General features: G+C 36.4%; 4 protein-coding genes across 9 annotated transcripts; 3 read left to right on the plus strand and 1 right to left on the minus strand.

Annotated features, from left to right (window-relative positions):
* Positions 1-125: 125 nt before the first annotated feature.
* On the plus strand, positions 126-14543 carry Zip99c (Zinc transporter Zip99C). 3 transcript variants are annotated; one of them, XM_072004684.1, is made up of 5 exons: positions 126-1437; positions 10636-10746; positions 12059-12324; positions 12414-12975; positions 13078-14543. In XM_072004684.1, the coding sequence occupies exons 1-5, from the start codon at positions 1215-1217 to the stop codon at positions 13254-13256; spliced, it is 1341 nt and encodes a 446-aa protein (XP_071860785.1). In that variant the 5' UTR covers positions 126-1214; the 3' UTR covers positions 13257-14543. The 3 variants fall into 3 exon arrangements, with proteins under 3 accessions (XP_071860785.1, XP_071860784.1, XP_071860786.1); XM_072004683.1 differs by having other exon boundaries at positions 127-1437; positions 12056-12324; XM_072004685.1 differs by lacking the exon at positions 126-1437 and adding an exon at positions 4008-4282 and having other exon boundaries at positions 12056-12324.
* Positions 14544-14583: 40 nt separating this feature from the next.
* Positions 14584-17099, minus strand: Sil1 (Sil1 nucleotide exchange factor). Of its 2 annotated transcripts, none has more exons than XM_072004682.1 (4): positions 16760-17099; positions 16054-16328; positions 15719-15981; positions 14584-15642 (listed from the first exon to the last, which is right to left on the minus strand). In XM_072004682.1, the coding sequence occupies exons 1-4, from the start codon at positions 16881-16883 to the stop codon at positions 14943-14945; spliced, it is 1362 nt and encodes a 453-aa protein (XP_071860783.1). In that variant the 5' UTR covers positions 16884-17099; the 3' UTR covers positions 14584-14942. The 2 variants fall into 2 exon arrangements, with proteins under 2 accessions (XP_071860783.1, XP_071860782.1); XM_072004681.1 differs by having other exon boundaries at positions 16054-16346; positions 16760-17098.
* A 646-nt stretch (positions 17100-17745) lies between these two features.
* On the plus strand, positions 17746-21948 carry LOC139987898 (nucleoplasmin-like protein). 2 transcript variants are annotated; one of them, XM_072004694.1, is made up of 5 exons: positions 17746-17944; positions 18202-18317; positions 19129-19342; positions 19775-19851; positions 20147-20464. In XM_072004694.1, the coding sequence occupies exons 1-5, from the start codon at positions 17923-17925 to the stop codon at positions 20231-20233; spliced, it is 516 nt and encodes a 171-aa protein (XP_071860795.1). In that variant the 5' UTR covers positions 17746-17922; the 3' UTR covers positions 20234-20464. The 2 variants fall into 2 exon arrangements, with proteins under 2 accessions (XP_071860795.1, XP_071860794.1); XM_072004693.1 differs by lacking the exon at positions 20147-20464 and adding an exon at positions 20696-21948 and having other exon boundaries at positions 17747-17944.
* Positions 21949-22091: 143 nt separating this feature from the next.
* Positions 22092-24131, plus strand: LOC139987895 (uncharacterized). 2 transcript variants are annotated; one of them, XM_072004686.1, is made up of 6 exons: positions 22092-22293; positions 22351-22522; positions 22603-22744; positions 22808-23202; positions 23325-23527; positions 23673-24131. In XM_072004686.1, exons 2-6 carry the CDS (start codon positions 22409-22411, stop codon positions 23926-23928), a joined length of 1110 nt encoding a protein of 369 aa, XP_071860787.1. In that variant the 5' UTR covers positions 22092-22293; positions 22351-22408; the 3' UTR covers positions 23929-24131. The 2 variants fall into 2 exon arrangements, with proteins under 2 accessions (XP_071860787.1, XP_071860788.1); XM_072004687.1 differs by having other exon boundaries at positions 22603-22728; positions 22813-23202.
* Positions 24132-24897: the final 766 nt, after the last annotated feature.

The raw sequence follows: 24897 nt of genomic DNA on the forward strand, positions 1-24897 counted from the left end.
CCATTTGCTTTTTCTCTTTTCCTCTTCTATCCTTTGTTTATCTTTTTCATACGCGGCAGACATGTTTTTCGCTTCTGTTTCGTACGTAGAGCAATCTGGTGGAGTGTTTTAGTAGCTATAAAAAGGATTGCTTTCCTTACAACACTCATTGGCCGTTGCATCGTTGTGGTGAATGGGTGATATAACGCATTGTTTCTTGTTTAGCAAAATAATCTGAGGGTACAAAAAAGGACAGAGTAACAACATTGCGATTCTATTCGTTGATCGGTGAGTGTCACACTCGTTGAGTTCTCGTACTACCAGTTCGAGACGTATATAACCAAAAATATAGGAACCGAAGAGTCGCAACTTTTCGCGAGTACATATGTTCCAAGCATATACTGTGTGCTGTTGTGTAATCGTGTTTATCAGCTGTGGCGGTAAAGGTGACCACTTCACTCCGTCAGTGATTCAAATTTCCACAGAGTATTGAGTACCCTGATTAAAGACGTAACAAGGTAAGAAGACCAAGAGACAAGATTGCATTTTGCTGCTGATATTCTAAGGCGAACGTCAATCTGCATTATACCCTGATTTTACTGGCATGAAAGACTATCGTGACAAATGCGAATCGGATAAGAAGCTACATATTGAAGAAAGAGAAAAGAAGTAGGAGAAGAAGGCGTACAGAGAAATACATCGTCGGACAGAGTCATTTTGATATCTGTCATTGAAGGACCGATCTCGCAGCTCTTATCCCCGCATCGTGGCAGTATGAAATAACAAGAGGCTTGATTTGATCGACAAAATCGACGACGTTAGTAGAGGCGGCGACTGTCTGATTCGTAGCGTCCGTACTCAGTCCTCAGTGTAGGCTAGTCGGGCGCACAGTTGTCGTTGTCTCGACGATCTCCGAATGCTCGTTTTTTCTTGGTAAATCTTTTTCTGAACAACTGACGTTTCATTGCTCGAGATATTCTTCAAACATCAGTGTTATTTCTACACATTTAACCAGTGAAAAAATACAAGTATTTTCTTAGAGGTATTCGGCAGAGGTTATCTTTAAATAAACAAACCTCGAAAGTAGAAATTTCTTGTGATTTTTATTTAGTACATTTCCAACGAACTTCGATAAAGATCGTAACATCAAAGAGAAACCCGAAGGATCAAGAAGATCGAGAAAAGACAAGTGTTTTTTTTTGACAAGTTCGGTCTTCGATACACGACGCACAAATATGGCGGCAGACACGTACATGCATCAGAACTGTACCTATTCTATCGGATTTTTGTATGAAATGATCACAGAAGAGATGTGGACGCCATGGAAGGCGACGATGGAATATTTCGATTACACACCATGGCTATTTTCTTTGCTTGGAAGTACCCTGATTGGACTGACTGGTATTTTCCCCCTATTTATCATCCCCATTGGAGAAGGTGCCAACCTAAGAAGTGGAGGTAATATTTTTCTTCAATAGCACGTAATCGATCCCCCTTTTCCTTTGTTGTCATGTTATTTTCTTTAATCAGCATGAACCTATTAAATGATTTATATGGAATCATGATGTTTTCCTGCTGTGAGGCGTTCCGATTATCGCTAAAGGAGGTTATGTATACAGTGTACTTTCATTTTACCGCGCACGCGGGAGATTCACAATAGGTTTAATACAGGCGATCTGTACCAACGAAGTAATTTGTTATTTTATAGCACGATGTCTATGGTTAATGCAATGCTTTTACTTTTTTTTATTTTAAACTTTACGTAGAGTCTTCTTTTTACATATATAAATGACATGCGCGCATAAATTTACAGTAACAAATGAAGTTCTTCAAGCGTGATCTTTGAATCACGTTTTATTTGCTGGAAGATTAGATTATTAATAAAAACTAACGAAATTAGCCATTTCTTTTTAATGAAATTCTAAGAAGTTATCTAATCAATCTTTCCCGTACTAACTCGCAATAAAATATTATAAATAAAGGTGGTAAGGGTGTACGTAAGTGGTTTACCGCGTGGACGTAGGATGATATTTTCCTTTAAGATTCAATGATCATTTGCAGAAGTAGCAAATCGTTTTGTAGAATGTTCGTTGCAAATAACCATCAAAACCTGTTAGAAAAATATTGCCCAATATCAATAAGTCGTGTACCGTTTAAAATATATTTATCTTTACTTTTTAGTGATCGCTGCTGTTAGAATGTTTTCCACCAAACTTTAGTGTAATATATCATGTAACCCCGATAATGTCAGTATACTACGCAGCTATCTGACAAGAATACGAGATTGTTGTATTCGAGGTAAGATAAACGCAAATATATACGTATTTACACGAAAGCGATTTCGTTACGTTTTTTAGACCCTAAGTTATGGATTGCAGATATATCGTTAATAGTGTAAATATCGAAACAATAATACATTTCACAGATTTAAAATTCTTACTTCTCTAGTACGGATGTTTATGAAATTATAAATAATTGTATGATCTTTTTTCCAGTGTATTCTTTAAATAGTCCGCGAACAGAGAATAGCGTATACATTTGCAAGAGATTGCGTCAGATTAACAGTTATATTTCTTACTCTTCAACCGTGTTAATGCTCGACAGTATGGTCAGTATCCTGTTTACCGTAATGTATGAAAGTAAGATCGTTTACCATTGATTTTACTAGAAACGTGTGCTCGATCGAATCGAATCGAAGAGAATTATTCGAAAGACAAGAAAAACACGCTCATTACACGCTTTCTTCCTATTCTATTCATTTAATCGTTTAGTTCTTCTAGGAATAAAAAGATAACGGTGTTTCAACAGGAAGATTACGCAAATTGTTGGAGATTAACGTCGTTGTGTATCTCTTAGCGATTGCTTGTAACGTCTCCATGCTGTTCGTTCTTACTTAGAAAAAAATTTTGTCATGTTCCTCGAAAACTACGATACCACGATAGACGAGGTAAAAATAATGACGCGTTATTACCTAGAGTAGAAAGAATTCTTCCCGGTGCTCGAAAAGAAACGTATTCGGCCACGTGCAAAGAATCCGCTGCGTAATACTGCGCATATTGTTTACCCAGCCGTCCGATGCATCGTGCCAAAGGCTTCTCTCGAAACATAATCTTGTCTCTCTCGGTGGAGTGCTACAAACTGCGCCAGAATACTTGTCCTTCTTCGAATCGCATGCAGTTGATACGCTGTCGGAGTCGAAAGATAATTTGTATATTTGAATCACTTTCTTTTGTTTCTACGTAAAACGTTTTGTATTTTGCATTCGTAATAGATTCCATTGAGTATTAAAAATATCACAAAGATAGGATTGTGGTCAACCCGATGATAGATTTAGGATTCACGATGGAATAGCGGATCGTGCACCCAAAGAAAGCGTCTGTCATAACCGGTCAGGGAAAAAACGACGAGACTTCGCTTCGACCTGATGTCAGTGGCCGAGGATTAGTTCCGATCTGCGAAACGAGAGATATATTTTCTAGTGTTATCACATGTCGGAGAGAGTAGCAGTCGCTGTTTCGTCTCGTTACGTAGTGATACCAAGTGAAACGAGGGAAATGCAGACAGGATAGTCCATTGTGCGTACGAACACGTTAACGGAATTCGTGGTCCGTGTATTAACAGGCGCGATGACTCTTGTTCCACGCCAATGTGAACAGATAAGGTCATGGAACTTGCGTGGACATGGCATGCATCGTAGTAATGAAATTTGTAAACTAGAAAACAAAGCGGGCAATGCAAATGTGATCTCGTATATATTCGACAAATTTTCATTTCATGTTCATTTTCGGAGGCGAATATCGAAAAAAAGTAAACCTTTTTATTTAACCTTTCATCGGCAAATTCTTCAAATTTTCCTATTCGGGTGGGATTTTTTTCCTTTTTGTCTGTTCTTTTAATTGATTTTTATATTATGATAAAGTAATCAAGTAGTTGAAAATATATAACAAACGAGGAATTACTAATTTGAAAATTTCACTTTCAACAAATAGAATAGGCTTCCAAAAATCGACTAGGGGACGTAAAGGTAAAAGGTCGAATCGAAGCAATGACGGCAGAAGTGCTCGGATCGAGCGAACATGTAAAGTGCACGTGTGTGAATGGCTTACCGTGGTACACACTTTACGCCGAAGGTCGTGGAACCTGTTGGACACAGTGGAGAATACGAATGAAATTTCCAATTCCTCCGTGGGTGGAATGCACGTTGTATATATGTGTAACGTCGTTTTAACCGGTAGAAAGAATTCAAGGACACGAGGTAGTTGAGGCAGATGGTCTTCCATGCAATTTCGACGCCACTTCGCAGGTTATTATGTGAAAATTAGTATTATTTTAACGTTAACCGCGTACGAAATAGATTTCTTTAACTTGTCGTTTATGCAAATTTATTTCTTGTTCGCATAAAGATTACGTTGGCGCTACGAGCAAGTTTTGAAATCTTTTGTTGGATCAATCCGTTAACGTTTCTTCTACAATGGTGACCCGTCAACTCGTATCTCCTGTTTGTTTTTACATGAAAACTTGCTATTTGAGAATGCAGGGGACCGACCTTTGTGTTACAAAGGGCATTCCAGAGCCTCCTATCGAAGAAAGACCGGACCAGCTGTTGCAACTGACTTTCATCGACCATCTTCCATTATGCATGGGTACAAAAAAGAGAAACTATAAAAATTAATCGATACGCTACCGTATTTTATCCGTTGCAAAACTAGTTGACAATAATTCCAAGGCAGTTTTCACTGTTACGCTTTCATTGTTCGCGGTTTGACGATGTGTCTCGCAGGAAATTCACGACTTGCAGGGTCTTCGCAGTGTTCTAGAATTTACTTGCAAAACACGATCAATAGCCGTAGGTCCATTTAAACGGTAAATTACAAGTAGCGAAACTGAATTTAAATTGTTTCCTGTAACGCGACTGTGACTCTCCGAGCCGTACAGTTTCTCGCAACGAAGCGAATTGTTATTCTCGTTTATGACTCGAACGAGATATTTCTTCTTCCTTTTCTCCCATATCTCATCGCGAGGTACGTGAATAATACGTCTGTTTGTTCTTGGCCAGTTTAAACATCGCTTTTAGTCATCGACATTCGAGAGTTTGTCCTCTTTCTTGTTGTTTCGTTCGTAGCGGCGTGCAGGGGTCGAGAAAAGCCATTTACATTGCGAAACTGCAAATCGACGATGCAAGGTTGTGCAAGCCGATTTTCTGCCGTTCAACGATCCGATTGCATCCTCGTTTGCGCGTATCCTCTCGAACCTTCGATCTTTCGTTATGAACGGCATTCCTATCGCGGATTCCGTTACCGATACGATCGTTCTTTTATACTTCTACCGACTATTATCGTTCTGATGCTACAGTCTTATCGATTACATCTAAATACTAGCAATTTCAAAATACGAATTTAAATCGTTGTCTTCGAGTTAGTAACATATATTTAGACCTATTAAAAGTTTGGATGAAAAAGGCCGTCCGAAGCCTTGAGGAATTAACGCGTTTAAGTCTACATCGTCATTACTCCATTTAGAACGGAACGATTGTTACGGACAAATCTGGAAATGATAGCGTGGATGGCGCGCGAAACGAAACAGCTTCCCTCGTTTTAACCGAGAGAACGACTGTTCTCGAACGAATCTATTATCGAGCGTGTCTCGCTGCTCTGCTCCACGATTTGCGTTCACAGATGCTTCTCCATTTCTCTTTCGCTCAACCCGCGATCACGATTAGATTGTGACAGGCGGTTCGTTCGTGGACGAACAACTTCAGCTGCATCGAATCGCGCGTTTAATTTCTTTGAACGCTTCTACACGCCATCCGATCGATTTTTCTATTTTAGAATCACGCGACACACGTACCGCGATTCCTTGTAAATATATTATATACTATATAATTTCGCGCGTAGGATCACATTTGACCACGTTTCTTGGCACAATTCACGCGAAGAACGTGGCCAAATTTTTCTTTCCTTGCGCTAAATATTTTCTTACGCACGGTCTCTCTGTTTCATGCTTGGATTCCGTGTGCTCAATATCTTGTTAGTCAATTAATTATTCCATTGCGGACAATTAGAGTATTGCGTTTTAAACGATTCGTTAGATAATTAGTACCATGCTCTGCCAGTGCTCTACATAGCGACGATGATGCTCTAATATCGTTCACAACCGCGTATAGCTTGTTATCGGACGTTTTTCCTGTGCATTAATGTAGTTATCAGGATCGTTTTGGTAACAACGCGTCATCGCGTCTATTTCGCTTAATTTTGGACCAAATTAGACAAGGCTATTCGACGCGTATTTAATTTTGCAACCTGCAACGGACGATTCTCGTAGACTCGTGTCCGAGCTAAACACGAATCCGCAAACTGTATTTTCTTAGGAAAGCGTTCTCTCTGCGGTTTCTGGGAACGACCAATTTTGAGAATTGCCACCCAGATGAGATAATTCTGCGGTCCCTGCCGAATAAAATGATACACAGTTATTGCGTTATAAACATTTAAAGAACGCCTAACACGCAGCATTTTTCAGTTTAATACATTTTTCTTAATACATTTTTCAGTTGTTTAGAATACTAAAGGAGAAAATCAAACTAGATATTTTTGCTAAGAAAAGCATCGGGAGAAACTAGAATATCACTGTTGAACCGTGTTATCGACCATCTTCTTGCGACGCGATGTTTTTATCAATTATCCTTCGATATTTATGCACGCTAGGTACTGTTGCTCCATGCAATTATCCTCGTAATGGCAAGAACGCGGAGAACGAGAAAGAAGTATTTCGCGCGTTCAGGCAACAAGGTACCTAATCGTTTGAAATTGCAATAGCAGAGTTTGTCACGTGTTCAGAGAATACAGCGATTACTTTTCAAAGTGTAATTAACCCCCTATCGTGTGTTTCAGATAACTTCGTCGATATATAGCGTTTTGAAAATCAGCGAAAGACCTGTCGCTGATCTTGCGTAACTATCGGCAGATATGATTTATTCGATACGGAGCAATGAAAAATAAAAGGAAACAATGAACGTCAATGTTCTATTGATCGATTCCCGATACGGTATCGAATTATCTAGTTGATAACTTTGTAGCGACATTGTAGTTATTGTATCGCGTGCCAACATGTTTGCTCTTCGCTCATAACGTTTGTTCTAAATTGCGTCACTTATCCCGTCGATTTTATTTCTATGAAGAAGTACAGTTTTTGCAATGAAAACATTGCAATTTCGATCACGCTACTGCAATTTTACATTCACGTTTTCCCTCGAAGAACATAACGATGACTAAATTCGTAAAACCACGATCGATATTCTAATCTATGCAAATTCTCCATATTCCTGGTAAATACATCGAATTCCTACTAGCAATTTGCAACATCGTATCGGTATTTCGTCATGAAAAAGGCGCGACGTGATTCTCAAACGATTCTAAGAATTTCTCGTAAACTCGCAGAGGTAGAACCGACGAATACTCATTATCGCGCGATGTAATTCGCAATTCGAAAGATAATACGCATCATCGTCATCGTTCGACAGTTGAATTTTCGATCGTTCGCGTCCGCGATGTCGCAGAAGCGCGCCAACGGGAGTCGTTAATTCCCGTTACGATTCGTTCGATCGATTCCTTGTTTCTTTTGGAATAATAAGGGTGGTTGAGTAAATATAACTCTGATCTTAACAGATCATATGATATATTTAAAGATCCAACAACTTCAGTGTGATACAACGTTATGTATGGATTGTGTGTATACAATGGTATGTATGTATGTATGGATGTGATGAAGTATCTTCTGTTCCTCGAATTGATGAATTCCGTTCCTCGGGCTGTCTTGTAACTCGCACCGGTGTTAAACTAACTATTCGCTCTTGTGTTATTACGGAGGAAAGCTCGGTATGGGTGTGCCCTTCGAACGAAGGACTCGGATTCGTTGTTCCTACTTTTCGTTAGTAAAGCGTGGGTAACGATCTGCGCTACCCATTGGCTAGAATCCACGTTAATTACTCGAAACAGGGGAGAGAAGCCTCCTACCAACGTGGCTTGCGGGTGACTTTGTTCATGGGAAAAACTAGCTTTTTCGTTAGGCATTATTTGCTTTTCCCATTAGGTACCTACTCGCTTTTCTCCGTTGTGTTTAAGAGCAACTGATAAACCCAAGGACTGTCTTAAGTACCAGCCATAAAAGGAAAATACTTACAGGATCGAAGGTTCCGTTAAAAAGATTCTGTTTATGGCGGTTCCTTAGGTTTATTACGGTGCGTGGACCTTTGATGGTCAGACCATGAAGGACAGAGTATTGACGGTTCCGCGCGACGTAACAGCAGTTTATCGAGAGATTGGAGTTGCTAGATTTGAGTAATGAAATCGCAGTCAAACAACGTCAGTAGAAATTTGTAGAGATTGTACGTGTATATAAATTCCGGGAAATTCCGTTGACTCTTAAAGTTTATGGTTTATCTCTCTCTCTTTCTCTCTCTTTCTCTCTGATTTCGCTATCATTGCGTGTTTCAAAATTGGAATATCGCGACTGTGGTAGAGCAACGTCGTATATATCGCTTGGCATTACGTAGATCATAATCTTCTTGAGCGACGCTCAATTGATTTTTTCGTGTACACGGTGATTCGGAAGTTGCTTTAATTCAAAACGAATTGTAATGTAGATTCTGTTGGAGAAATGATAAAATGATAGAAAGTGGTTTTCTACCTCTGGTGGTGTTCGATGCTATCGGCGCAAAATGGAGGTCAGCCGTTAAATAATTTGCACGTGGTGGTTGAGCGATTATTTAGAAATATGCGAGTTGCGTAACGTGCGAAAACAAGCTCGCGTTACTCGACATCGTTCGTTTAATTGGTCGTTATTATAAAGGAAACGGGGAAATGGTTTTGTCGTTGTAACGATCGTTTGTCAGGAGCTCTTCGTCGTCAATTTTATTACTAACGACTTATTGTTCCCATGGTCGATTGCGAAACCGTGTTATGGCAACCCTTTTACGATTATGGTGGCTATCGAAGATGCTATAACTTTTTTCTTGGTTGATCGATGGGCGTTTAGTTCTAGCGAGCGCGACATACGTGTAATATATTGTATGTAAATGCTCGTTCGCTTTAAATGCAACTGAGAGACGTATGATCTATCGAACCGATGTATTGATTACGAGGACGATGCAAGGTTCGCGTTGCCAACGAGAGAATTACTCGAAAACTAAATTTGCCATCGAAAAGGTCTAAACACGCGAGTTATATTTGTGAAGTCGTATGTCAGAAAAACGACGATACTGCTTCTATTAACCCTTGATCGGTAAATTTTTCAAGATACGCCTATTTGTTAGTTCGCTTATCGCTACGGCAAATGTTCTTGATCTCTGTGGACACGTTTTACAATTTTGTAAACTCGAACATGTTAGACGCGTAAATTGACAGTCCGTAGCGGTACACATCTACGTAACAAGGAGAATTTTCCGTAGCAGATCACTGTATCTAGTAGGCTCCAAAGTTTATTGATCGCTTTAAACGAAATAAGCGTTTATCGCGTAAAATAATTAGCGCTACAATAGTACCACTTAACGAATGCTATTCGTGACAAAGGCTAATTAATAAAAAATATGCATATCGATTATCGTGAAAGCAGGCTCGTTAATTGTTGCATATTATCGTTATCGTTGTTTGCATATTTTTCCTGGCACTTCGTTACAAAAACAGGAATACAGATATTTTGGAGTGAAATTGTTAAGATAATTTGAATTTGAATATTTGAAAAACTCAGGTTGTTTATCGAGGCCAGTGTGCTCCATTATTTTTCACAAGAAGTGGAGCAAAGTCTATCGAATAATTATCTCGTCTCCGATGAAACGATGAAATTATTTCCACTCAATTTTTAATAAAGATTACAACTTCTTGAACGCCTATTATTACGATTAAATAAAACGGTTAGACCCCCGCCTATTCTTTTAGGGAACAAAGATAATAACACGCTTTACGTAACCTACGATGAAATGAGATGTACCGTCAGATGGCGAATTATAGTCGAAAAAGAGCTGAAGAATAATTGAATTCGGATATTGTTTTATTATTATTTATTTTAATTTAATATTATTATTTTCAAAGTATAATTGGCTATGTGGCAAAATGAGATATCGTCCGATTAAATTTCACCTGTTGTACGTTTTCCTAATCGAAAATTCAGATAACTCGATATTCTATACATATTTTTGTATCGAGTTCGCTCATTCTAGATTATCGTTGATTACTGAAAAGAAAGAAGATAAGGGTCAAATCGTATTTTAACGAAAGTATCGATGCCCATAAAGAAACTCGGTGAATGGTAAAATTGTTAATATCGCGCGATTTAACTTTAAATTTATCGGCTTCGTACAGGAAAGGCCGACCATCCATCCGTGCACAGACGCGTCTGTGCGTAGGAGGATAGTTAGTTGGAACAATTTTCTAGAACATCTTCGATCTGTTAAGTACAACCTTCTGCGCTTTTTCATACGATGACGTGTAATTGTTTTCCTTATCCTGTACCATGTTCTATCTATAATTTTATCAATTTTTCCGCAAAACTTATACGATAATAATTATAACGATAAATTATATCGATCGATATAAAAATAATTCGTAAATGTTGCTTCTTTTTCTAGAACCTTCTTTAAGAACGCCGACCCTGTTTATGTTACAGACAGTGCTAATACACTGAAAGTATTGCTGAGCTTCGCAGTCGGTGGCCTTCTGGGCGACGTCTTCCTGCATCTGCTACCGGAAACATGGGCGAACAGCTCTTTGAACAAAGGTACGAAAATACTACAGAAAGGAAATGAAAAGAATCAGTGGTGCCAGCTGCAGTCTTGGCAGATAATAAAAAACTATCATCAACCGGTGGCTCGTTCTTGCTTTAGCGATTCATACGAGATAACGAGCGAACCAATCACGAAGCTCGCACGAACAAACTTGGAACGGAATTCTCCTCTATCCTTTTTCATTCTTCGAGTTCGGAGAATCCTGAAAGTTGTCAGAATTGAATACGAAGTGTTCGAAACGAAAATAACGTATATTTTCTAACACCCCCCCCCCTTCGCCCTAAAACTTTCTCCAACTTTTTATTCGATCGAACGTGTTGCGATCTTTCGAACACGTTCAACTATAATTGGCAAATTCGAATTGCTACGAAATCTACACCATCACACGCGAAACTTATCGTTAATGTACAAAGAACGACGACGTTTCTAGGGTGATCTAATTTATACGTCATTGAGGAAACATTACCTAATGCACAATGTGTACTATAGCGTTATGTAATGAGAAAGTTACAAGGGGTAAGAGCCTTGAACGATTCTATTCGGGAAGACCCGCGAGTTTATCGTGTGGTGCTAGCGTTAGCTAAAAGGAAGAAGTTTCAAAAAAAATATACGAGAATAGTGTCAAAGATTAAGTCGAGGTCGTTAAAGAATCGATCGATCGACGCAACATTCATGCATCGAGCGTGAAACTCGACTGATCTCGCTATGTCGTTTAATCGTAAAGTATATGTATATACATATATATGCAATTCGCATGCACAGACACACGGACTTGACAGCTGGTTTTATCGATCTTTCCTCTGTAAAAATTTGGTCTGTCGTATAACACGAAAGAAGCATTAAAGATTTCGAGATGATTCTTGCTAAAAATAGACGAATCTCGTCTTTTGATTCGCCATTTTTGTGACAGTGTATTTTTGGTTTTACAATACGACTCGTATTGAATAAGCAGCAATACAAATTTCAATCGAAGATCATATATTTAAATTACGGACCACTTTGGCCTCAGGCTGCAATTCATCATATTAGATCTATGCTAAGCATGACTCGAGGCGATCCTTCACCTCCGTTGACTGCTTTATGAGCGATTCAAACGGCATTCTCAAACCCTATTGTATTTCAGTTGCGGATTTCAATTGCCAGCTGTCCTCTCCTAAATGAAACTGGCTCGTTTCTAGTCTACCTACAATTTCTCAGTTACCTTGGCCATCTTTTTCTCTTACAGAATGACTGTGTGTCGTCCTCTTTAAGATTTAGAATCGCTTTACAGGTATCTGTGCAAGTCACGTCGTTTTGTTTCAGCAGCGAATAATGGACATCCGTCGATGACGTGCGGTCTATGGGTACTAGGAGGCTTCTTGGTATTCGTCATAGTGGAGAAACTGTTTGCTTTCGAGCAAGAAGCTGAAATCGAGGATACGTCCATAAATAACACAGAACCGAGCGAAAAAGCTAGCACTGAAACTGAAAAGGAAATGGAGAATAACAACTGTATTAATTTGATCGGAAGCAATCCGAAAAACGGTTTTTCAAAGCGACTTCCCAACGAATTTTCGAAAGCCATTAACGAGGTGATACATCGATTCTAAAATAACGTATGATTGAAATATATCGTTCTTGAACACGATACTGATACAAGTATTTCAAATTATTCTTACAGTTGCGGCCCTTCTTAGAAAAGAAAAGCGGATACTCCGAACTACAAAATGATTTCAAAGATAACCGTAAGAACGGCTTCGTTAGCAACGGCATGAAGCCAGTATTAATGTGCAACGAGTTGTCGAATACCCTGAAAGGTTTGTCGCTGGACGAGGCAAAAGATTGTTTGAAGAAATTTGCGAAGAACGCTAATGGTTTTTCAACCGAGCTGTCGAAAATTTATTTAAAAAAAGACAAAGCGGGCAAAGCTTCTAGCGATGAACGGACTGTTGCGAAACAAAAGTCCAAGCATATAACTGGCTATCTTAATCTGATAGCCAACATCATAGATAACTTTACTCATGGATTGGCTGTAGGCGGTTCTTTCCTCGTATCCTTCCGTTTGGGTGCACTCACCACGTTTGCTATTCTCATACACGAGATTCCGCACGAGGTTGGTGATTTCGCAATCTTATTACGCAGTGGATTCAACAGATGGGATGCTGCGCGGGCGCAGCTTCTCACAGCTAGTGGTGGCATTTTTGGAGCCATGTCCGCGATAATTTTCTCTGGCGGTGAAGTAGGTAAGTATCTCGCTTCTTTAAAATTGTAAGGAAAACGGCTTAAGAATTTCTTCGCTCGATGAATATACATCTTCGAGATTTATGACTATTGTATTTGTTTAGGAGCGAAAACAGGTTGGATATTGCCCTTCACCGCGGGTGGCTTCCTTCATATCAGCATGGTCACCATTTTACCCGAACTGCTTAAGGAAACTACTAGTCCTAAAGAATCTTTGAAACAAATAGTCGCGTTACTCTTTGGTATTGCCATTATGGCATTTTTGACGATTCTTTTCGATTAATAGAGTTACTCGGTTTAGCAGTAGTATTAAAGTACTACTTGTCGACTATATATCGACACGTGTCGAGACAAGTCATTCGAATTTGCCATAAGAAATTCTGCCGCGTAATACTTGTTGCTCAATGATGGTGCATCCACGCCGGGAGACAGAGGAAATGAAGAACGACGGTTAACGACTGACCAAATTCATGTAGAAATTACTTTTTTTACTGATTTTAGTTTCATATAAAACTTCATAGTCATCTGTATATTTGAAATACGTTCACGTTCAGATAATTCGATAAATAAAAATAACGTCGATCTCCTTCTGCGGTAATTAATGTTCTTCTGATAGCGAGAGACAAAGAAAACAGGGATATCTGTACAAGTTACTTTTATATTTTTCGATCGTTTATCGGGGATCGTATTATCGGCAATTCGGTATTATCCATCTATATTGTTGCATTAAGGGATACTCTGTTACAAACCTGGCATAGTTTATACATAAATATACGTATGTTCCTCCATAAACAATCGAAAACTTGTTGCATGAAACGTCATTCCGTTTCTATGATATCGACTTACTTTGCACTTAAACTTCGTTATCTAGGCGTTACACTGTGAAACCAGTATTGACGTGTAATTGACTTTCACGTTGTAAAACATCATCGTGTACATAATGTCTATGCTTCCTCTATGTTTACTGTTAAAAAAAATTGAAACTAAAACAAAAAAAAGATTGTAAATTACGCAAAAAGAAAAATAGTATATTTTGTGGGTACATCTATCGGTTTGTTCGATCATTCCGACAAATGTATATTTTCAGTTCCTAATGTATTGAACTATCTTATTGCGAAAGGAGGAAATAACATATTCCTGATGATGAACAATATGCGAAAGATATTATGTAAAATCTGTAAAATTGGTATGTAGATATAGAGTCATTGTATTTAATAAAATTTGAAAGATTACGTAAACTCAAGTATTTTAGAGAAGTTTACGAATTAGATGAGTTATCGAACGGAGATTACATCTATCTATTCTCCATGGTCTCGTGTATTATCTAAAGGTGCTGGTTTTATAAACCGAACAAAACGCAATCCTTGTACTTAAAGGATTATTCTTTTACAACAGAAACCTTGATACATGAGCGTCGTTTTTAAGCACATGTAAATAGAAATCCGGAATTACGAAGCTAGTTTAATCAGCGATTTGGCAAGTATATTTTCTATAAACTATGACTTCACGAACAAACTGTTCGTATGTAATCGCTATTATTTGTAAATAAAGTATTTTATTCTATGATATATATTTTTGAACAATTTTTTTTCTATAAAACAACACAAATGTGAACAGTAAAAAATAATTTATTAAATAATCTTCTTAAAACATAAAAAGACATGACACTTTCATTTACATTTACTGGATGGGTAACTCAGATTTCTTACATGTTATATGTACAGAATAATTTTCTAATTTGCATATATACACACACGCTTTTCTTATGATACATTGTACATCCATCCACTAAAACCTGTAATAATTTGATAACAATGTTTGTGAAATATCCACGGTCAGTATCCAAAATATTTATGCCAACGATTTTCTTCATCGCATATGAAAACTTTGTACAATTATATCTACACAACACGAAATAAATACTGGAGCTCAGTCATTACGAACATTTAATTTTATCTTCCCTTCCTCTCTATAACTCATCGTGGGTAGTTTCGAGTGTTTGAAGCATGCCTATTAGTACGTTTAAATCATGATGCAAATCCAGTATGTGCTGTATAATAGGAAGAAATTCGTCTTTATGTATTCTCCACTTGTCGATACAAATGGGAGCAGCAGTGATCATACTATCAGAAATAGTTTTAAGGAATTCATAATTAGTTCTCAACAAATCACTAAGATCAATTTTGAAGCTTGTTATCATTAGATTGCTTAAGCGATCGCAATATGAATATTTTAATAATTTTCTCTCGATATCGGCGGCGGAATATGCTTTTACTCTTAGTTCTTGTTGCGTAACATCGGTGATGTATTCTATATGCTGTCTCTCTACAATTAAATCATTGATTAATTTCATAACTTTCATTTGTACTTGTAATTGTCCATCGACTAAAATTTGTCCAAATATTTCTATTCCTCCATGATCGACCCACACTTTTTGTGCTATTGGAAACTGCCTTATCAGAGCACCCAAAGCAAAGAGACATCTTGACCTCAAGTCTGTTTTACTACTTGTAGACAATATATGTAAAAGTTTTTGAACAAGATCATTCTCCAGTGCTTTTAATTGTACTTTAGGATTAGATTGGACAGCTGCACCCAGAAGTCTCAAAGCTTCGATCTTTATTTCGTTGTTTGTTCCATTGAGGCACGGAGATATAATTTTATTCATACTGCGATTGAGAAATCATGAGAAAATGGCTCTGATGTTAATATTTCGTTAGAAAAAAAAATTATTTTTATACATACCCTTCCATATCAGCAAAAGCTTTGGCATTATCAATGTGATGAAGCAGGTATTCTAAATTATACAAAATATCTAAAATTCTTTCTATTTCTGCAGTTGTTAAAATTCCCATAGTGACTCTTTTTTTATAAGCTTGAAACTTTTTAATGTAGCTACTTAACAAATCCGAATCGCTAACAGTAATGTTTATTTCAATTGATTTAAATTCTTTCTTCAAAGCTTCATAATCTCTAAATTTTTGCCGTATCTTTTTTGAGTGTTCAATCTAGAAATATTTATAAATGATTTAAACAAATTCGTTATACGTTATACAGAGACTATAGTTAAAAGTAGTTACATCTATTTCTGGAAAATCTTCACCCTCTTGTTTCATTTTTTTCAATCTATCTTTCAATTCTTCGATCGAGTAATTAAACAAGTCATTCTTTTCTGCTGATACATGATCTTTTTCTTCAAGGATTGCTTTCTCAGGATGCAATACCAAAGAATTTGTATTCATACTGCTCAAATTTTTGTTCGAATCTTCTTCTTCTTCTTCTTCTTCTAAATCGTTATCGTCCATTAATTTAGCTTCTGTTACTCCAGTTTGAAAATTGTGTCGAACATGTAATCCTGGAGGTACAGGTACGCCTAACGAATTAAATGAATTAAAAGGAGAATTAATATAACAAGAACATAAATTGATATCTTTTTTATGAATGAATAATTAAATTATTAAATTAAAAAATGAAGTAAATGACCAGTCTATTTGCACCTTTAAATAAAATTCTCTATACGTCACTGTGGTATAAGTTATAAAATATCGTATCTGAATAAATTGCAGAAATTTGAAACAATAATAAATAAGAAGTTTACATAAAAATTTTTTGTAAACTTAACGGTCCTGCACGTAGGAAAATGGCCTGAATGCTACAGACATATTGTCTCGAAGAAACCGCGATGTCAAGTTTGACTGACGTGGTCTTAGGAAGAGAACAATCAGTTGCGTAAAAAAGTAGTCCCAGAATTGTACGTAGAACGAAATTAAATAAATGTTTGCTTACCTTTTTTCACAGTTTGCCATTCTCGAGTTGGTACAAATTTCGTTACATTTTTCTCAAGGACTCCGAGAACTACCGGTAACAAAAGTAAACAAGTTAGAATAATCGTATTGGGTTGCATTCTCATCTTTTCCTGTGGTTAACCGCGGGCTACGACTTTTCTCAAGATACGGCAATGACTTTTCATAAAATTATTAAAATTTTTTTAATGATATTTTGTTAACTGTATTACAGAAAATTTTCAATTTTCCTACGAGTCTCTTTCATCGCGCTTTTGTTCAATTTAAGTATTATTCACGTGTTGCGTCCGATATTTATTCAGTTAGTGTGTCAATGTTAGTTTTATGTCTTGCCACCAGGGCCTACGTAGACCAATAGTCGTTCAGTACGACGTTGCCAAATTTTTCATTCAAATTATATTACTGTATATTAGTCGTTTTTAAATAATTACTTGAGATTGGTATATATAACAGACAAAGTATTTTGGTACTTTTCAAAAACATACATTCGTAAATATGTAATACTAAATTTCTTTATTATTTTCTTAGAGAAAAAGGCTTGAAAGTAATCATATAGTTGTATATTTCAGTGTTTTGAAGGAGAAGTAATATTTTACTAAAAATTCAATAATTAAATCTTCCATGTTTACATCAAATAGGGATTAACGTATATCAGCATGTACTTATATATATATATAACCTTCTGTTTAGGAATAATATATATGCTTAATTTTTTGTTATCTTGCGAGAGATTCTTACATTTATCGGCCAAGAATAATGATAAAAAGAGTGAACTTGAACAGTTACATTTTTCATTCGACTCGTTTCTTTCATAACCGGCAGAATATTGGCGTCGTTGGGGAGGGGTAAATAATACCCGTCGAAAAGTCTTCAGTGTAGTTCGTGATATTAGATGGCAACGCTGTTGATGATAGTTGAAAGTACATCGACCAATCAAAGAGAAGAACGTATTCTAGGCGCGCAAGGCTGAGTACGTGAAACTCATTTGCTACGCGTTCGTCTAGCACGTGCGACCACTGTTCTTCGCGCAGCGAACGTTGTGCGCGCGGCGTCTTTGGCTTCTCTACTCTCGTTCGGCACGCACACTCCAACGGGTTGCTTCTATACTTCTACTAACGAGAATCCTTTAATATCAAGTCGATCGTCATGGCAGAAGAGTATCTTTATGGTAAATATTAGAAGCTGTGTTATCGGAAACGTTGTGGCTCCTTTATTTTATGGAGCACGCTATTACTTTCGTCGTCATTGGCCATTCGACGCGAGCGGTATTATGGTCGAGACGCCGGCTGGTTTTCGGCCATTGTGACGAGGAGACCCCATTGTCCCCTAAAGAGCTAACGAACTTGATTTTTTTTATCAAACTATGGTACAACGGCAAGCATTTACGATATTCCGTGTGCGTACTTTTGTGATTTCTGTGTCCAGGAATTACCCTCGAAGGACTGAATTCTAGCGAGGTATGGGATCCAGAGCATAAAAACGACGACGCAGACGGAACAAACCAACATTTCGGTGCCGATCAGAAGCTGATCATAAAAATGGTAAGTAAAAAATATCGATAGAAATTCACTGGAAATTTGTGTTATATATATATATTTTTTATTGCTGCTTGATACATTATATACGTTTCGTTTGCTTTTCGTCATGTTCGGTTAGGAGTAACGGATTTTCATTAACGCGCGATTTCATCGAGAACGGCCCTTTTATTCGATTTGCGATGTATATCTCTGATTTATTTCCATACGAAGTTGCTGTATTTTTACGAACTCGCCAATATTTCGTATATGTATCTATTAACCGTGTAAAAATATATGACCAATATTTGGCGTCACTAGCAATCATGATTTTTCGAGCGCTTTCATCACTTCTTGTTAGGTTTGCGCGCGAATTTTTAATCGTAATACGAAATTAACATGCTGCTCTTTATTATAGCCTCCATTCTTTGTTTTCACGCGCTAGAACCCTCTTTTTGTTTCCGAATTTTCGAGAAACGAAAGCAATGAAGATTTGTGATCTTGATGTTTGTTCCGTGAATGTATATTATTTACATATATTTTAATATAAAAATATTCGCTAATTATAGATAAACGATACAACGTTTATAAACGTATGTAAATTAAGAATGTTTGCCAAGATTTTTTTTTTTTATAGAAGTGTTCATAACTGTTCATAGTAGTCATATTTTACAATTGATTAGGATAAAGATTTTATTTCTACATAAATGGGATTCCTTTCATAAATTTGTGTAATAATTGTGGTTCTTGTTGACATTGCCTTATATAAAACACTGTTATTTCTATATACATGCATATGTATATATATATATATATATTTTTGTTATGTATCTTATAGGCTCTGCTAGGTCCAGAGGCTAAACCCGGCGAACTTAATGTATTACAAGTTGAAGCAATGGGGCTAAAAGGACCCATCAAAACGCCAATTGCTCTGCTGGAGATGGGGAAAACTGCACAGATCATTCTGGATCTCAGTTTTCCTGACCCTCCAGTCACATTTACTTTGGTTAAAGGAAGTGGTCCTGTTCACATAGTAGGACATAATCTACTTGGTAAGAATGAATATTGTCTATTGCCATATCGAATTTAGGATACTTTTTATAGCAAAAATTTAACGTCTTATTTGTACAATTAAATTTCTAATAAAACGCATGTTAAGGTATGGATTATCCTTTTTCCGAGTAATCAATTGTATTAAATTTAAACATTATATAGAGAAGGGCGATAATTGCAACTGGACGCCTTTTAACAGTTGTGATAATGACAATATAGCAAATTTAGATGGAAACTCGAACTGCAAAAGTATTTGTACAAGATCTTCAAACGTTAAATTTATGGAAATACATATTTCACAGCTCTTTTATCTAGTTATGATAATTGTTTTACAATAATTTGTCAAGAACATTTTGTTTGTTTTCTTATAAAATGCATATGAGATTAAAGATGTTGAAATAAACCATACCATATTAATTTGGATTTTTCAGGTACACACATGGAGGAGTTTGATGATATGGATGATGAAATGGAGGAGGAGAACATCGATGATGACGATGATGATAAGGTATAGAAATCATAATGATTAATCTAGAGTAACGATATAGATAATATGTACATATTAAAAGTTGTTGAAAAAATTACAATTAAAGAAAAGATTGTATTAATAACTGACATTCTAATTAGGCTTGCATAAGATCTTTTTGAGAATTGATATGTGGAAAATGCGGAATATTTTCGACTGAAGCAATTATATATAAATAGATCAACTTGATATTAGCAGTCCTTGTTATGCTTTTATTATGTATATTACCAGAAGTGATAGTATTTCATTTTCTATATACTAGGAATACAAATTTCAGGCACCGCAAAAGAAAAGAAAGCATTCTGCAGAGGGTAAAAAAAATGGCACGAAGCGTGCCAAGATGGATGAAGCTGTAGACAAATAGAGTCCTAATATTAAAATGCTGCTATTCAAACATCCTCGAAAAACAAGTTTTACCAAGAGTATTTTAAAATCCCATTATATGACTTAAAATTTCCCCGGGGGTGCGGGGGGAGGGCGGGAGGGCACTGAAGATTGAGGAATAAATGAAAGTCGTGGATATAACTTTCTGCGTTTGTATTTTCACTCCATGTGTCTTTTCTTTTTTTCCATAATAAATCATCCCATTTTGAAATAGTTGCTTTTATTCCTTACTTATCATGTTTCCTCCTTTTTCCATTTTTTGTGTTCAGATTATAATTTTAATATTATAGGAACAGGAAATGTATTAGAATGTCAGTAAACAATACAATCTCTTATAAAACGGAATTTCGCATCTAGGTTTCCATTTTAATGTAACACCAGTACTTGAAACTTTGCAAAATATTTGCATAGTTATATTCTATTTGTTACTTTAACATGTTAGGAGCCAGAAGACGAGGAAGACGATGAAGATGAACCCAAGAAGAAGAATGCCAAATTAACAACTGCAGCCAAATACAAAAATCAAGCTAATAAGAACAAGAAAAAATAAGCACGAGCCTTATTACTATGGAAACAACAAACTTTTAAGTTAGGCTAAGCGTAAGTCCATCAATATCATCCGCATTTGTGCGAATCTAGTATCGTTTCACCAGATTATCAGACGACAACGTTGCCTTCCACGTTTCTACAACACAACTGGACCAATGAATACTATTATAAAATATTACGCTATGTACGAAGAATAATGTCGCATTTCTTTGATGTATAAACATTTTAATTATGTCGTATGTCTGTCTGGACAGAAAGTGGGATTTATTTTAACAATATTTTCCCCAAAATGCCTTAGAGGAATGACCCGTATTAAACAAACTCTATGGGATATTAAGAATGTGAATCAAAAATTATTTTTTTGACAAAATTTTATGGAGTTGAAAGTTCAGAGGGCATTCTTCTGAGAGCCAATTGTATCCATTAACTTGTTTTATTTTGTTACGAGGGGGGGGGGGATTACTAAAGAAAAAACAAAAAAACAAAAAAGTGTGTAAGATGATGTAAAAAAAAAAAATGTGAATTTTTAAAAGCAAATGTGAAAAAAAAAATATTTGGCCCAGTTGTTGTTAATAAAATTAGTGGAAAGCACGGACGGACCCACAGTGAGGTGTATTCGTATTGTTTCCTTTTTGTCTTCTCCGATGCCGTGTTCACACATCGATACTTCCAGTGATGCGAAGATACACTATTCTAACGTAGTAATGTAAACTCGATTCACAGAAAAAAGAAAAAAAAAAAATGAATTACTATGCTCCTTAAGGGAAAACAGAAACAAATTTCGAAGATAACGTTCCAGTGTAATTTATTATTTTCGTGTGTACAAGATGGGGAAAGGGTAATAGTCATAGAACCCTTATGCTAGAATGTTATTGATTGTAAAGAGGATAAAAAAAATGAGATCAGGATTTTAAAAAAGAAACATAGTTACGAGTCATCTCGATATTCATTCCATTTGATGAAAGATAACAGAAGAGGGGATTACATAGGTGTACTACACAATGTGATGCTCTTACATCAGTGTCATATGCGATAAAAGCATATGTAATGCGTGCATAAGACACGCCCATACGATTGATAAGTAGTCTGTACACCTATTTTGTACATATACGATACAATAAAAAATTTCACAACTTTTAATCAGTATCGCACGATGTAATCTTTATTTAGACGCCTTTCCTGATTGTACAAGAAAAATGATGTATTCGTAGTTTGTAGAGTTTTATGACATCCAAGCGTTTGTCATTTGTTAGTACAATCAAAGATATCTAATAATTTAGTGAAAATGATTTTTCGTCATTATGTGAAGAACAGAAATTGCCTGTTTATAAAATTCTCGAGGAAATAAATACAAGCATCATGTTAATGATTTTTAATTTATAAGAGGTATATCAGTTTATCTTGTTAGAAGAGTCCCGTGACAGTCTACAAACGAACAGAACCTAAAAATTTTATAGATTACTATATAACTAAATTTTTTAACATACTAAGGTAAGTGGAAACATCATCAATGAAATTAACAATACGAAACATTTTGATGTGATGTAGTTGAAGGTGAAGAAAATTTTACCGCTGATCGCTAGCACGTAATATTCGCTATTATGATATGCAGAATATTAGTTGTAAAAACGGCTTGAACAGGGGTACAGACGCGAAGATTTTTCACTCAAGTAGACAATGTCAAGTAGCCAGCGAGAAATTAACAAGTCTATATCAACAAGTACGTTGAATACGAGTCATTTCATATGGATATTGAATCAGTGGTCCTAATATATATATATATATATATATGTTTGAAAGGTGGCAGATCTGAAGGAAACAGTTATATCATTAGAAAATATAATACAATTAAAGGATGTTCAGTTGCAAAATATGCAACGAGATAATGGTCGACTATCGGCTGAATTGAAGAAACAACAAAGATACGCGAGGAACCTGAAACGTAAGACTTTGGAAATTTGATTCGAGTTCATCGCGATTCTTAAATGTATCGACTTAATTTCAGAGCAGTTGGACGATGAAAGATTCCTCTATCAGAGAGAAAAGGATTTCTTTGACAGTGAAATGCAACGACAAAAAGTACGACGTGGTGCCTCGAAATTATCTCAACGAAGAAAAGAATTAGAATTAGTACGAGAATGTTTGGAAGATGAGAATAAATCGCTGCGAGAAGAATTAAACGAGAAAGTGGAGACAACGTACAATTTGTGTATAAAGTTTTTGCGAATGAAATATGCTAAGGATTCGTTGAGGGAGAAATTCGATCAATTATTGAAGGAGCATCTAGGAGTAATGTCGGATATGATGGAGAAATTAGACGAAGCAAGAGAAGAACTCAATATAATCGTCTCCGAAAAATTTCAAGACCCTTTACCTTTGAGCAAAGCAAAATTTTTGCAGGTGAATTTCATAAAAATGCAATTGATCCTAACCATTTCTCAATTGTATAATGTTTTATTGTTTTTTCTTTTTTTTTTTTTTTAATATAAAAAGAAATCATTGTTTATTGCGTGGACTCTCAGGTGGTGCAACGAAACGCTCGACTAGTTCACGAAAATGCTACGCTCAAAGTGCAAATACAACAATTGACGTTAAACATTGAAAGATTAAATAACTGTATGCAAAAAACGAAGTCAGTGAACGTAGACGCAAAAATTATTGCCAAACTAGCAACGCAAAATAAAAAAAGACGTGGCAAAGAATTTACAAAATGGCTACCGTTTCAGTAAGATCATACGTTTCGTAATAGATGTCAGTATATTATCCGCTGTTTTTAAAATACATTTTTCTATCTTCTTTTAACGTTTTCCTTCTTGCATCCTATTCTTCTTTACCACGAAAATTGATCGGACGTATTTATTTTTTCCTAGTTTGTATGAAAACGAAGTTGACAAAACTTTGTCCCTTACTAAGTCGTCGAATACTGAAAATCCCGTTGATTACTCTGGAGATGCGAAATTGGCGTCGAAATTTCGATCGAACGATATAAAAAAGTACGCGACTGCAGCGGTACACGACATTCAAACCGAAGAAACACGGAAATTGCGAACGGAACGTGCACACAGCGCACCAGAAATTCGACTAGCGAAAGCACAACCAAGCTCGTCGGCGAATATTTGGGCATAGCTTTTGGTCGAATGCGGCATGCCTCAACGAATACTTAGGACTACGAATCTAGGATGTTGTTGTAAAAATGTAAATGTTATAATTATCTTTTTTATATTTATTTTCTATTTTCGTTAAAAACATATCGACTGTAGAATATAAAATGCGATGTATCAACCGTAGATTAAGTGGCGTGAAAGTAAACTGTTTAAACGTTGTCCCACTAGAGGGCGAGTTCGGTATGAAACGATCAGTTTTATTTGTTCGGGACCGCGTTAAAGTCGTTGTGTCTTAGTCGACTGTGTAATTTTGTGATAAAAATAATTTCAACAACCTTGGAAGACGAAAATGCTGCGGCAGAACGACGACGCGAAACTTCCGGTTCAAGAAAAACTACTGCATCGAAATAACGTTCTAAATCTTCCTTTTCTGGTAAGTAAAATAATTTGTGTAATCTGTACATACACGGAACGGATAAATCGAACGAAATCAATGGTGAACATCGATCGATGCAAATGCGAGGTAGTAATTACTTAGCACGGTAAATCGTTTACGGATAATTCTATAGTCAATACGGGCAATGAAAGCGAAGCTTAAGAATCATGAAATTAGCTGATCTCGTAAATTCGTAATACGATATTCGAATTCTTGATCGCAATAACCTTTAAGATACGGTACGCAGCGCCACCTGAGTATTAAAAATTTACGACGCGGAATATCGCGCAACGTTTTATTTCGAAACGACGATACATAATCGGAATCGTTAAAGAGAGACGATTTCTAGGGATAAAAAATTCTTCTTACTGGGACAAATAAAATATACCGATATGGAATAAATAAAAAGGGATAAGGGGAATAAGATTCGATATTATTTAAAGGAATTAAAACGCGATAGCTACTGTCACGATATTCGCGGCACTCGTCGATAACGAGAAAAGTAAAGTCGTGACGAGAAATCGGCAGGGTCTCGATACTTATAAACGTCGTTAC

This window comes from Bombus fervidus, chromosome 6 (genome assembly GCF_041682495.2).
Source record: "Bombus fervidus isolate BK054 chromosome 6, iyBomFerv1, whole genome shotgun sequence".
NCBI lineage: Eukaryota > Metazoa > Arthropoda > Insecta > Hymenoptera > Apidae > Bombus > Bombus fervidus.